At 44.7% G+C, this 15,163-nt stretch overlaps 1 protein-coding gene across 1 annotated transcript in view; it reads left to right on the top strand.

The window, feature by feature from the left end:
• spns2 (SPNS lysolipid transporter 2, sphingosine-1-phosphate) overlaps positions 1-14,649 on the top strand; it is a 65,879-nt gene extending 51,230 nt beyond the window's left edge. Inside the window, exons 9-13 of the mRNA XM_083664833.1 lie at positions 601-666; positions 1,333-1,431; positions 5,400-5,563; positions 8,131-8,167; positions 11,504-14,649. Coding sequence (XP_083520959.1) covers positions 601-666; positions 1,333-1,431; positions 5,400-5,563; positions 8,131-8,167; positions 11,504-11,512 — 375 coding nt within the window. The 3' untranslated portion in view covers positions 11,513-14,649. The remainder of the gene's footprint in view (positions 1-600; positions 667-1,332; positions 1,432-5,399; positions 5,564-8,130; positions 8,168-11,503) is intronic.
• Positions 14,650-15,163: the final 514 nt, after the last annotated feature.

Here is a 15,163-nt window from a genome sequence, read left to right as displayed (position 1 = left end):
TTGGATTCCATCGCAACCAAATCCCTCTGGATCTATTACTGAAAACGTTGTGTCGCCTTTTAGTCCTGCCAGCTGCTCCGAGGCTTGTTTTGGGTAGAGGTGTCAAGAGACTATGTACACATTTTGCTGAATGTCAGTTCCTCTATGTTATTTAATATGTGTATTGTAATTTACCGTTGCAAACTCAAGACCTGGGATTGGACTTGATGATCGTTAATTTGTGGGAATGTTGTTGAGTTGATCTGTTGCGAGACCAGAAGCGTGAACATTTTTCCATTTGAGAAACATATACCAGCCTTCCTAAAAGACTTTTATAAGACTTCCTCCAGACAATTATGGTTCTCTGTGCGGAGGTCAAAGACTCAATAGGCCCAACATGAAGCACTACATCCTTGTCTAATTTGACCACAGCATAATACCATGTTTCCAGAACCACAGCAACTGAAGCATTTGTATTCGCTAGCACTTTCCCACAGACAGTAGCTCCATCTGCAAGACAAACCTTTTGACTTTGACATTCTGGGCCGTGGCCAAGTCTTTGGAGGGTGACAATCAGACAGTCTTTGATGGTACTTAATGTCCCCTCTTCTTCCTTTTTAGGTCTGCATCTTCATTGGTGAAACGCTGCTCTTCCTGAACTGGGCCATTACAGCGGATATTTTAATGGTACGTATTGAGAACCTATACTTATCCACTGTGCCACTGGAAACTTCCACAGCACAGCACAGCACACTGTAACAAAGGTGGTCACCTCTTCAGATGCAGCTTCTTATTTGGAGTTATGAAATGCGTGACTATACAGGGACCTTATAGGGAACGGGTGGGGCCTTATAATTATCCCTTTGACCCAGCTTGATGCATACACCACTCATGGAAAAGAGATGGAAGAGCCATTTCAAAGACGCCATGTTTTGTGTCCCAAAGAAATAAGCAGGGCAGCGCTGAACTTTTGTGAGCCAAATGAAATGGGACTTCCTGTAAAGTGAAAGCACCAGCCAACTTCTAAATGTGCCATTTAGAATAGAGCCAGTGGTGACTGAGTTTGGAGACAGAGACAGCCACAGAGTAGAGGCCCAGGCAAGCACTTACTCTAGGATTACAGATAGGTCCTGCACTGACATTTTAACTGGAGCTGACAGGGCTAGAAATATGTGGCAATGAGGTAGACTCAACTTGCATAATTGAAGACTCCTCCTGAAGTTGTTTTTGTTTTATTATGGATGGGTGAATCCTTCTACGTCCCTACTCACCACCTCACTCCCTCACTCCTGTACCTCTCTCTCTCTCTCTCTCTCTCTCTCTCTCTCTCTCTCTCTCTCTCTCTCTCTGTAGTATGTTGTCATCCCTACTCGCAGAGCCACTGCGATTGCCTTCCAGGGCTTCACGTCCCATCTCCTGGGGGATGCTGGGAGCCCGTACCTGATAGGCCTGGTAAGACTACTCTCCGTATTAAGTGTGTGTGTGTGTGTGTGTGTGTGTGTGTGTGTGTCTGTGATTACACCCAAGCACACAGTCCTCTGAGTAAACCCATTGGTTATTATATACAATATAACTGTCATCACACTGTTCACACACAAAGCCATCCTACGTGCACTTTGCGGAGTCTGAATTTTAAGTGGGACCATGCGATGTGTGGTAGTGAGGAAGTGAGGTAGGAGAATAGCTTTGAACATCTCAGGGGGACTAGTGAATAGAGGTGTGATCTCGCTGATCCTTCATCCCGCCTACTTTCCAGTAAACCCAGTTCCCAGGAGGATGGCCTTACTGTATGACTAGTCGGGACCAGAGAAAATGGGACTTCCTGGCACACTCAAGGCCAAACGCTCTCAAAGTGTTCCCTCTGGTCTCCTAAACCCCTGCATTGCATCCCTATGTAGACAATAGATGTGCTACTACCGTCCAGGAGCCATGATAGGAGTCTGCTTGGTTTTCCAGGAAAAAAATACACAACCTACCTCTGGTTGCCAACTGGCATTCCTTGCATTCCGGAGAGAAAATATGAACATTTTACTAGTTAAACAGTAACCCCCATGGAAGTGCTCCTCTGAACTCTATGGTTGACCTTGGAGCGAGCCCCAGAGCTGGGCACACACATACACACACACACACACACACACACACACACACACACACACACACACACACACACACGCGCACACGCACACATGCACACACGCACACACACACACACACACACACACACACACACACACACACACATGCACTGCAACCCCATTCCCCACACAAAAAGACAGCCCACTGTAAAGTTGTTGTGGGGGGTTAAGGGTTAGCAGGCCTCGTCTGAGTATGTGGGCTTTAACCATGTCTCCTATACTGGGTCACTTACAATATGATAGTCAAAGCTAGTGTACGCTAAACGTGCATTTGTTAATGTTTAATATGTACTTTGGTTTCAGCTAATGGTTACGAGAAAGTACAATGCTGTAAGATTGTTCTACTTGTGTTTTACTGCTATATAACTGGGGCTCAGGACTCACAGGGGATTGGCAGGAGTGACTTACGCAGGTGTGTAGCTGGAGATACAGTACTGTTGTTTTAATCAGATACATGAAACAAAACTACTGCCACTGTAGAATACTGGGCCAACTCCAAGGAGTAACAAACATCTTCAATAGTGAAAACAAAATGAACAACACAGAAAGTCAGCCCAAAGTATCTAACAAAGACAAAATGATGTTGTGACTTATCAAAATAGAATGCTGTTAGTTCTGGATTATGTAAAGGAAGCAGACCAACAGTACTTCCTCATGGACTTATAAGGAGATTCACACCATGAGCTACAACAAGACACAGTCTCAGTCAACTTGACACTGTCTTACCTCTGGAACAGTGTGGTTTGACGTAAATCTCACCTCTCATCGCATGGTAGAGAGTATGAGGTACTGTACCAGCAACCTGGCACATTCCACCACACTCCCACCAACATTCAGTATGTCATCCTATTCCCATCGCCCCCACTGACAACCATTAAGCAGTAGCCTCCCTAGAGTCACTTCCCCAGTTGTCCCTGTACACTGGCCCTGATTGAGCCCCCAGAATAAGGAGCCCAACTGTGTGACACACTGGTTGGCCCTGCTCATCTCCCCTTGCCAAAACCTCTGTCACAACCTCCCAACCTGACCCAGAATGCTCAGAGTGCGTCACCACTGACTCCTCGATTTCTCAGCAGCGGTTTAGCAGGCCGGTGTGATGGGCTTGTCATGACGCACTGCACCCCTCCCTCACCCCTCACCCTGCACCCCTCCCTCACCCCTCACCCTGCACCCCTCCCTCACCCCTCCTTCACCCCTCACCCTGCACCCCTCACCCTGCACCCCTCCCTCACCCCTCACCCTGCACCCCTCCCTCACCCCTCCTTCACCCCTCACCCTGCACCCCTCCCTCACCCCTCCTTCACCCCTCACCCTGCACCCCTCACCCTGCACCCCTCCCTCACCCCTCACCCTGCACCCCTCCCTCACCCCTCCTTCACCCCTCACCCTGCACCCCTCCCTCACCCCTCCTTCACCCCTCACCCTGCACCCCTCCCTCACCCCTCCCTCACCCCTCCTTCACCCCTCACCCTGCACCCCTCCCTCACCCCTCACCCTGCACCCCTCCCTCACCCCTCCTTCACCCCTCACCCTGCAGGGCCCTAAGAGTGAACTGAGTCTGCAGACCAAAAACCACAGGAAAACATGTTGCCCTTCATTGCTTAGCAACCACAGAATAAAGCCTTGAGCCACCCACTCCATGCAGGGTTTAATTTTTTACAAGTACATGATGTGCCCATGCTCCAGATATTAGTCCTTCATAAGACTTTCAGAGGACCACTTACCACTGTTCACTCACTCACACAGAGCATGCGGTAGCTTAGTATTGAAAAAGGTTGTGTGTAGAAATGAACAGGGCTACAACTGCATGCTGCAGCACTGGTCCTTTCTTCTATTGATAGAAAATCATTTCCCAGAATCAGAATAGTTTGTAGTGAGAGTCAAATCATCCCTAAACCAGCACATAGACCACAGCAGTTAAAGTGGTTGTCAAGTAGAGACTATAGCCTTAGGGAGAGAGAAACACAATGAACAAGTGCAGTGACATGTTACCTGAGTGAGTGGGATTTGGCCTGAGGCAGTGTGGGTGGTAGTGTAATGTCAGGAACAATCTCCCTACAATCTAGCAAGAAATGCCTTGTAAGGCATTATTAGACATGCAATAGTTAGTTAAATATTTTATTTTTAGCCTCCCCATTTTGTCATCAGCAGTGTTTAAGTGGAAATGGCAGCTAATGTTGTGTGGCAGGGTGTTATGCAGACACACACACACACACACATACACACACTCCCTCTCACACACACACACACACACACACACACACACACACACATACACACTCTCTCTCACACACACACACACACACACACACACACACACACACACACACACACACACACACACACACACACACACACACACACACACACACACACACACACACATTCTGCTGTCAGCACTTCTCCACCTCCCTGGGGATACTCTCACGATGCGGATGCTAACAGATAATCAATGCACTTCACTCAGGGTGACCTATGTCCCCCCAGACCCATAGAGAGAGGCTGTGGAGCAGGAAGAGCCCGTCAATCATTGTGGGGAATACCTCAACACAACAGAACTAATCTACTCAGGCCATAAGCAGCAGTCTCCTCCTGCCTATCTCTATGTCTCTACCTGGGCTGTTAGGAGTGTGAGTAGCCACACTCCACAGAGCTCTGAGGAACACTAGGGAACTTGCCTGTGTCAGCACTTCACACAGAACTTCCCCCAGCTGTTGTTTTCTTTAGCCCATTGCGTGACGGAACAGGGCAACTCTGCTCCAGTGTCACTCTAACCTTCTATGAAATGATGTAGTTGGTGGAATCGTTCTACTCTCACAGTAAAGACATGGGCATGTGTATGTACACAGAGGGTCTACTGGTTTATTTCATAACATGCATTTTTGTGTTTGTTAAGATTAAATATTCATCCACGAAGTGTGCTCCTTTACATTATTCATTTGCTTAATGGAACAGGGATGATGTATGGATTAGCCTGAGAAGCGTGTGTAACTTTCACTGAAAGATACAGCTCACAGCGTTGGTATCTGTTGCAGCCAGGATCTGAGCATATCATCCTCCACTGAGCTCTGTTCTGTTGTGATAAATTGACTTATGTAACAGTCAAATGAAACACAATAGTGACGCAATACACTAGAACATTGTATACTGGAGACTGGAGTAATGCAATGACTATCAGTAAATTGAAATGAGCTCTAGAGACTCTTGAAACTGGATGTGTAGGATACAGTATCTAGAAAGTAGAAACATATCTCTAATCCTCTACTGTTGGTCCTGTGTGTTCAGATATCAGACGCCCTCCAGGAGAGCTATGCTACGTCGGTGCTATGGCAGTTCCTCAGCCTGGGCTATGCGCTCATGCTCTGCCCCTTCGTCATCGTCCTGGGAGGCATGTTCTTTCTGGCCACAGCCCTCTTCTTCCTGGATGACAGGGACAAGGCTGAGAAACAGTGAGTCTTCTTCCACCCAATCACAGTACAGTACATCACACACACAAGGCCTTACAGAGAAGGTCTTATGGATAGATGAGAGTTGACTGCCATTGCATTTCTGAGCCCCACATCAACACACTTCATCAATAACTATGTATGAGATATGACAAGACTGCTGTGTGGAGGGGAATGAACTGTTGTTTATATCAAACCCTCTCAACACATCACACATAACCCAAACGTTCTTGACTGCTTAAAAACCGTAGATAGAAAGGAAGAGGTCAGGGAAAGAGAAAGTGTTTCAGCCTTAATCCTTGACCACAAGGCAGCCCTTGTCAGCTGGAGGGTGGGAGGGGGATGCTACAGCACTTAGTCCTGGAGGTCAGAGGTACAGCAGGGACAACCTGTTCAGAGCCCAGAGTGGAGCCAAGACGTAGCACCAGCTACGAGCCTTTGAGGGCACGACCAGAGAGAGCACGGCCAATAGAAACCCTCCGTCAGCTAGAAGAGCTCCGGAGCTGACACAAGCTGTTCCAACAGAGCGTCAAATTATTAAAGTGTGCTTTCTTAGTCTTTTAGGAGCTACCGCCCCTCATGTATTCACACCAAAACATTCCTACAGTGTTCTCCTCCCTTTGAAACCAAAACACATACCCCAAGGGCATTAGTAGCATCTCAACTCCATAAAAGGCCAAGACAAACACACTCATCTACTCACCAATGGAGAGACGCTTTTTTTCCTTTTTTCTTTTTTTATCGAGTTGACTCCCTCAGTGCCTGGCCTCTTAAAATGATTTCCTTCCTGTCGGAGATGGGGGACATTTTTAGGCAGGATGGCAGTCTGATGTCTCACGTCCGTCCGTCCTCACCCCACAGGGCACGCCACTGATGGTTCCCACGATGGACCTCATTTGAGGCGATAGGAAAATAATCCTTTAGTTAGTGTAATTAGTTTGTCTGAAATTAATGTGACTTTGACATTACATGTATTATTGAATTGGTAGGATGATATATTGTCAAATGTTGACAGTCAGGGGGCATCTTCATTATATGATAGCCAGATGAAGTACATGTTTGAGCAAGGTCCCAGTGAAGTAGTAAACCTGGACCTCTTCAATTGAAAGTAAAGCTAAGGGCTTGGATGGGTCGCTGTCAAAGCCAAGAACCTTGGCAAGCGCTAGTGTGTAGAGTGGTACCACTCTGCTAGTGAGTATTACTGTGGCTGGTTCTGGACAAGGTCCAGGAAAAGGGGAAGAAACGGATATTGCGGAACAATGATAAAAAGTCACACTTTGGCTTTCATGCCAGTAATAGATACCGCTGTGTGGTTCCTATTCAACCACATTATTGTCCATTGTGGGTGGGTGGCACATGTTCACTCAAACTATATCTAACCACACATTCACTGCATGCAACACAAGGCAGAATAGATAGTGGACAGGGGCAAGAGCAATTTCTAAGAACACGGTTCACTTCTAGGAGTTAGATTACAACCCATCCCTATAGGCCACCATTTCCAGAGGGGCTAATTATGTTCACTAACATATTGGATTATGTCCAGGTCTAGATTCAGGGTTCATACTGCCCATTACTGTACCTCAGAGCTGCCTGTGTGTTTTAGGCTACAACAAGCCTCTCTATCCTGAACAGAGCAGGGCTAAGAACGTGCCAATGCAGAGGGGCTCTGCTTATGTAACGCTTCAAACAGCACCACAGAGATGACAACAAAAACAACAACATAAAAGAAGGGTTATTCCACACAGGCCTCCAATTTACACATTTCTCCTGACTTGACAAATGCAGCATCTCTTCTTCTATGGTTCTGTCCTTAGATATTCAGAGCTATTTATAAAACCAAGAAGCAGAACTCCTCACTGGAGCGTGTCTGTCTATTTCCAGCCATGAAGAGGATTTTATTATTTCTAGGTTGTTAGCTTTTTTTGGCTGAGGGGATACCATTAATAGCTCTGGCTAAGCACACAGATGCCCCCACACATTCACACACACACACACACACACACACACACACACACACACACACACACACACACACACACACACACACACACACACACGTGTGTGTGAGAGCTCATCTGTCTCATCTGCCATGGTTGGCCCTAGCATAGTTTGGCACATCAGCCTCAGGGGGACTGACTCCTTGTGAGTACAGTAGAGTTTGGGCCTGGCTGAACTCTGACTGTTTCGCAGGGACTATGGCCTGAGGAGGGAGAGGAACAGATTGTCATGAAGTGTGCTTTAGAGAGGGAGCATACTCAAAAAGGCATGGGGGAAGACAGGGAGTATGTGAGAAAAGAAAGCATGTGAGAGAAAAGGGATGAAATAAAGGAAGGGGAAAGTAGAGTGCAGGATTGTGGGCTTGTAGGAGACAGATAGACAGATAGATAGCAATGGTGAATATACTGCACTAACACACACATGCATGCACGCACACACGCACGTGCACACACGCACGTGCACACACACACACAAACACACACACATGCGCAAACACACACGCACACACTTACTTGAGTCTTTATATCTATGTTTATTCCTCACTCTGCTCTGCTCTGTTTTGTTCTCAGATTGGCCCAGCTGGCAAGGCCACCATCCTCAGTAAAGGTATGACAAGGTAATTTCTATTGATCTTGAGTTTCTTGAAGTCATCAATAATTTGAAGTGCTCTATGGCAGTGTTACAGTTAAATATTGGCCTTTTAAAAATAAAATATATATATCCTACAAATGTATGGACCCTTAAGAAATTGGCTCAATACTGCCAAAGCATCTTAGGGCGCTCTTTTAATGGGAGCCTACACTACACTTGGATTCAGTTGGATTTAAAAGCACTAGGAATTTTAGAGACTTTTAAAATACTAAAAAAGCACTTTCACCTTTGTTTCCTTAGACCCCCTAATGGTGATATCTATTATGTTGAAAGTGATAAACATGATGTCATGGTATTTATCTTGGATGTACTTCCTGGTGCTATTGTGTTTATGGGGTGTCAGGGCATTCTTGGTGTGGTGGCTTTGCTGTGTATCTGGCCCCTTGTCAAGGCTTAGCTGCCCTCCCGTCTTCCTCCCCTTATCAGACTTACACACACAGCATGGAGCCCCTCAGACTAATTATCAAAAGAAAAAAATACACAGCACTAGGAAAACTCTTGATGCTACACCAGCCAACAATCCGCAGCAGAACAATAGAGTTGGGAGTCATGAGCTAAAAATAACAAGATTAAACCCCGACCCACTGATTGCGGGGCGAACATTTTTGTTTTATGTTATTGTGACTTGTCTGTAAAGGTCATAGTGTTTAGACATGGAGTTGAGAATTTATTTATCTCTTTGATCCCCGATCTGAGCTCATTTACGCCTTGGCTTCATATATCATATTAGACCTGATAACGCTAGTGGACTTTTCACTGCTAGAGCAGAATTCCTAGCATCCTCTCCATGTTCTTTAGTATGAAACTCCATCAGTGAGAGGGCTGTAAAGAGAACAGTTAAATGTTGTGAGTGAAATGGCAGGAGATTCATTTAATTAGGGGATAATACCAGCGTCAACAAGGCTATGGAGAGAGTGACAGGGCGGATGACATTATCGTGCATGAAAATGACAAGTGACATGAAAGGCAAGATATGATAGCCACAGGGGCACATATCCTAGTCCACAAGTCCCGCTCTGTGTGTTCAGCCTCAGGTTTCATCAGCTCAGAAACACTATCACTCTCAAAGGCTAAAGTAATTTGCTTCTGCTTTGGAGTTGCTAATTAAAAGAGCAGTGGTTACATCTACATGTGCACAGAGTTGACGCTCTGTGTGGGCTGTTCACTCCCACTCCAAAGTGAACCATGATGCCGTTATATAAATCAATGACCCTGTTTCCGAGGTGATATATTGTCAACAGTGGCATTGAAGGCAAAGCTAATCAAAGCCCATCAATATTAGTGTGTGAGCATGTATGCATTTCCTGGTCTGACTAACTTATGTGCTACACGGTACACACAGATCAATGCAGTCCACTGGGGTCAGAACCCCTGATGGAGATGATGTAATGTAACCAGTGACAACCGCCCACAACCGCCCGCTTCCTCCCATAGTCCCCCTGCACGACCCAGCAATCATACATCATCATGTCTTTGATCTTAGAAGCCGTAGGCCTACGAGGGGGCGAAAGTAGCTGACATGGAGCCGGTGTCATTTGATTGTGTTAGTCCATGGAGAATATAGATGAATTGTAGCATAACTGATTCTGCACAGGCCACTAAACAGCAGCACAGAACAGGGAGTGGGAGAGGGAGAGAGGGAGAGGGAGAGAGGGAGGGAGGGAGGCAGTAATCGTTTAAGCTGTAATGCATCGCAAGCTATTAATCTTTGGTGATGCAATTCTAGATTGAGATCAGATAAGCAGGGATCCAATTAACTTCATCCATGGGAGTAAAGCACCCCGGCCCACCACACTGTGTGGATTCATTCCACAGCACTCTGTAACCTAAAGAGACTTCCAAGTTAGAAACTGTAAAAAGATCAGTGCGAGATTTGACAAAAGGCATGAAGCTGTCTCTTTTACACTCCCGGATTACTTTTGGATGGAACATCTAGATGGCAAAAACTCTCCACCATTCAATGCATTTTTCGACTTTTCACTGAAAGCTATTTATGCAGCTGTAGACAGTCCAGACTCTCCCTTTCTCTTTACATTCAACAAAAGCCTTGAGCACTCAAGAGTAACTTGCTGGGGAGGTTTATGGTCTAGGATACCGAGGCCTAACCACAGACCACACATAGTGTACACACAGGCCTCAGTGCAGGAGACATGAGGCCATAGAGGGGGCTTCCTCCTCCAGGCATATGGGGGGCTAGGTGAATGGTATCCAATTAGCTGTACTGCTGGCAGTGGTTTTGTTCATGTGTCTATGCTCATGCTTACCACAATGTTTTGGGAGTATCTACCAAGCCTAGCCAACCCTGGTAGCATTGTATCTAGCCAAGACAAATCAAGGTGTGTTGTGTATCTTTGTACACCCAACCAAGCTGATTTGTGTCCTCCCAACCAACACCCCCACAAATCAGTTTGATTACAGTTTTTTGGCAGCACTCAAGCTAATCAGCATGTCTGGGCAGTGCTCCTCTTGGTAGAACACTGACCGAGTTGAGCCTGTGAGGCTGCCAGTTCTAGAATGACTGCTCTAGAATTCTGCTACACACTGTGTGTAATTCAAACACATTCAGGAACAGTCTTCATTTCGAAACTATCTATTTTAGGACAGTAAATGTGATAACCAATCAATTCTGACTAATATGAAATATTTTTGGCTTTGGGAGCTATCCACAACTCCCCATCCACAACACACATTCACATTGTTCTCTAAAATCCTGTAATCCTGTGTTGAAGCTAATTACTCAAAGGCTGCTGTTTCTGTGGTACATGGCTGTTTTTTTGTGTGTCTCACACAGGCCCCCTACTCTAATCCTATTGTAGTTGACTGTAGCGCTCTGGAGCATCCAGGGCAGATGAATACCACTGTAATGACAGATTAAACCATAAAAGCACTGGCGGGACACGACCCCATCTCTTTTCTAATTGAATCTGGAGAGATCAATGACCACAACCCAACCAGCAGTTTTGTAGGCAGGTGCATTATCCACAATACATCTGTTGCAGTGTGCAGGTTGAAGGGTGTTGGTGTATCACAGATGGAGGGATTGTCCATAAACCAATGTGGCTGTGTTTGTGAGTGGAGCAGGTCCATAGCTGGTCCCAGTGGGTCGGCTTTATCAGGTCCAGCCACAGGCAGACCTAGACAGATGGCTGAGGAGCAACGCTGCACTAATTACATGGGAACATCCTGTGGGGAAGCCAGATCCTAACCACACTCTCCATTTCCTCTCTCCCCCCCCCCCCCCTCTCTCTCTCTCTCTCTCTCTCTCTCTCTCTTTCTCTCTCTCTCTCTCAGGTGTCCTAGTGAGCCTCCGTGGGAGGAACCAGAGGCTCTGCACACTGAACAAATGAGGATGACAGAGAGAAAGAGAGAGAGAGAGAGAGAGAGGCCAGCTGATCCACTTCTTTACACCCGAGCCATCCACCTTTAACTTCTATGTCCTCTTCATCATCATCATCTTTCTCTTCACCCTCATCATCACTTACACACTCATTTTCAACATGGTTGTGGAGGCTGTGCATACTGTAACTGGAAGGAGGAAGCGCCTTGCTTAACCCTAGACACCTCTGTCACACCACAGACTGGCAAGCAGACACAGAGCATTGTGCTAGAGCCAGCCAATTGACAGCTGGTGGCCTCTTCACCCTTGTCCAATAGGAGCCACAGAACCATCCAGGGGGCCAATGGGGTGCGGTGGGACGAGCCCCCTGGCCCGTCCCAGTGCCATACTACTGAATACTGAATATGGACATGTCCTGTCTGTCTGTCTGTCATATTGCCTGTTGATCTGCACCAAGTGCCATATCATTACATTCCTTCACAGGTTCTGCACTGATCACCAATAACCATCAGGAAGTCACTGAAAGGCCAAAAATGCATTATTGAAAAATGTCAGTGGCTTCTCACTCTCCTTCAACCCTGGAAGTCTGGTGAGGCAGCCTTAAGACTTTGACCTTTAAGTGTATCAACGGTGCAGGCAGGTTGTTTCTTTTGACCCATCCTCTCCCTTGTTCTTCTTTGTCAACTATGTCTTTTAGCACTTATATCAAAGTATCAAAACAGTGCCAGTGACACCTTACATTATCAGAAATATTTTTCTGCACATTACTCAAGCTTTTTTTGTGTTATTTTAAAAATGATTTTATGTGATGTTGGAAATGAAACTGGAGGTTATTGCCTATGATTGTTTCAGAGGACTGGTGGTGTAAGGACTACCCCAGCTGAATGAAAGAGGACACTGGAGGAAATATATCACCGTTCTAATGTAAATGTTTTCCCAAAATTATAAAAATGCTCCTTTTAACCTTGGAGCAGTTTTATACAAATGGCTCTCTGTCCCCAGCTACAAGAGGCAGAGTTGGTGAAGCCTGCCATTCATTGGCTTATCTGTGAACAGTATGTTTCTTTTAAAGGATAGATCTCATTTATCTGGTTTTGAATTTCTAGTCACACAACCCATAGAGAGAGACAGACAGACAGATAGAGAGTTGCAGAGTCACTTTTAATGGTGGATAAGATTCACAAGCCTAGTCAGTTACAATAGCAGGCTTTGTGCATAGGGATCTTTTCCCCCCCCAGTTGTAGATATCCCATTCCTGGAGTTGAAAAAATAACCCCCAAACAGAGCAGGAGCCTCAGTCAGTCACAAGTTAATTAGTCACAGAAATCAAACCCCAGAGAGGAATCCTAGCCCCAGGTTTAACTGAATGGGTTGTTATTGGTGATAGGCATGATGAATCCTACTGAAACTGGAATAGCAGAGGAACTGAGTCTGCAACAATGACTGAGAATGAGAAAGCATTAACAGTCATAAACCCCATGCCCCCTCAAAATGGAAGCTTGTTTATACTTCTGAAATGTACAATATACTCATTTGGAATGGACATTATTGTTGTCTTCATGTGCTTGTTCTCATTCTATGCAGGACCATTGTTTCAGTGTGTGCAATCTTATGCAGTCAACAACATAGAGAGAACAACATGTCAATGAAGAAGGTAATAACCAGTATATTTTAGGTGTTTGCATACAAAGATATGGTGTAAATTCTTGATCATTAGTCATTTTGAAGGACAAATTCAGACTTTTTCTGTACTGTATTCCCCCAAAAAGACACTATCCTCTAACCCTTCGTCGAACTTTCCACGAAAGGAATGCGTGGTTTCATCTTTTCTACTGAAAGAAAACGTGAGCAAATACATCAGATGTCATGATAGATTGAATTCAGAAGAGAAATAAAGAGAGGCTTTGAAATGGTTAGTGTAGTATGAGTGGAGATGTGTGGAGATGTGTGGGGAGGCGTGGGCTGTGTCCTTGTAGCCAGTTGATTATTTTCTTCTTGCCTCGCTAACAGTGAGGAGCTCTCTGAATGTGATTCTGTCCATCCTGATGTGTTTACACAGCAACATAATCTTAATTAAGTTTCTTATCTTTCTTTCATGGATTTCCTTTTTTTTTTACAAATGAGTTTTATATATGACTACAATAGAGAAATATAGCTATATTATGCAGCAATTTTAATATATTGTAAATGATGGCTTGAATGCAATGTATTTATTTGTTTGTTACCATAATGAAGGAGAATCTGTAAAGGGAAGTTAATGTTAAGTAGCATACACTTTAGTGTCTCTCTTTGGGTTTAGAAAGGCTACATACAGTATATGTTTATCATATTGTATTGCAATGAAACAACACAATACCTTTTTACATCACTAAGAATCGTTGCGTTTACTGTGATCATGAATTGGATATCACACACACACACAGACACACACAGACACACACAGACACACACACACACACACACACACACACACAAAAGTGCACAATGACCATTTTACACAAAGTATTGTGCTTTGCTTTATTGCTCAATACTTCTACAGTCACTTGTATTTTTAATGTTGCTTTTTTTCTAGACTGTTTGCACGTCATTTGTATTGAGAAACTGATGTTCAGGGATTTATTTTACCCATACTGGCATGTATGTCCACTAGCGTCCACCTCACACTCTCCTACCGAACACCTGAACATTTCATGCTCACAGTAAGTGCTGACATCCTGTCATTTAACAACAGAGGGAGATGGTTCTGGCTGTATGGGTTATGAATGGAGGTTCACAATGCCAAATTTAGATGATTTAGATGAATATCCTTTAGAAGTAAAAGTCATTTGTATGGAGTAATTCTATTTGAATAATCACAGAAGTGATGTATTGAGAATGTGCTCTTTCTTGTCATACAAGAATCATGTATAAAGAGACCTATTTCTGATGTTGAGCAGAAAACAGAGGTTATTTTTATTTTTAGAGCAAGTGTGATTAAAGAAGAAAAAACAAAATAAACTGAACAACATTATCTAGAACTTAACTGTGACGCTCCCTCAGGGGGTGATATGAAATGTACACATCTATGTAAATGATCAAATAAACTTATTTAATCAAAGCATACACAGTGTTTTGTCATTTTGTGTCTGATTGCTGTGTATTACTGTATCTATCTTTTGATTTTGGCTCAGCTACGACAAACATTATCACCACCAAATGCATTAGAATACAGGAGAATCACATGAATAGTAGCCTAACTTCTTTTTAGACATAGTCAAATGAGATTACACAGCTCCATTCAGTGTCATTCAACATTTAGAGCAGAGCCATTGCACTTGAAAGACTCCCTCACACAGTCAAGTGTATCTAGGAACATTACACCAGGGAACCTGCATGGAGGGTAATGTATAGGCCCTTTTAGAAAAAACCCAAGGAAAGGGAGTGGGTACCTCACTTGCAATGGACCAATTTCTGTCCCTCGGCTTTTGAGGGATACTCACAAAGGGCTGATTTTTATCATGGCTAGGTAAGAGTAAAGCCTGAGTTTAGGGTTCTGAATGAAGCCCTGTATTGTTTAGGTGTTCCATGTAGCCAGGCAACAGACTCTTAAGGAATTGAGAAACGTAGTCTGCCTC

This window comes from Argentina silus (genome assembly GCF_951799395.1).
Source record: "Argentina silus genome assembly, chromosome: 2".
NCBI classification, from domain to species: Eukaryota; Metazoa; Chordata; class Actinopteri; order Argentiniformes; family Argentinidae; genus Argentina; species Argentina silus.
This window is presented reverse-complemented; position numbering and strand designations above follow the sequence as displayed.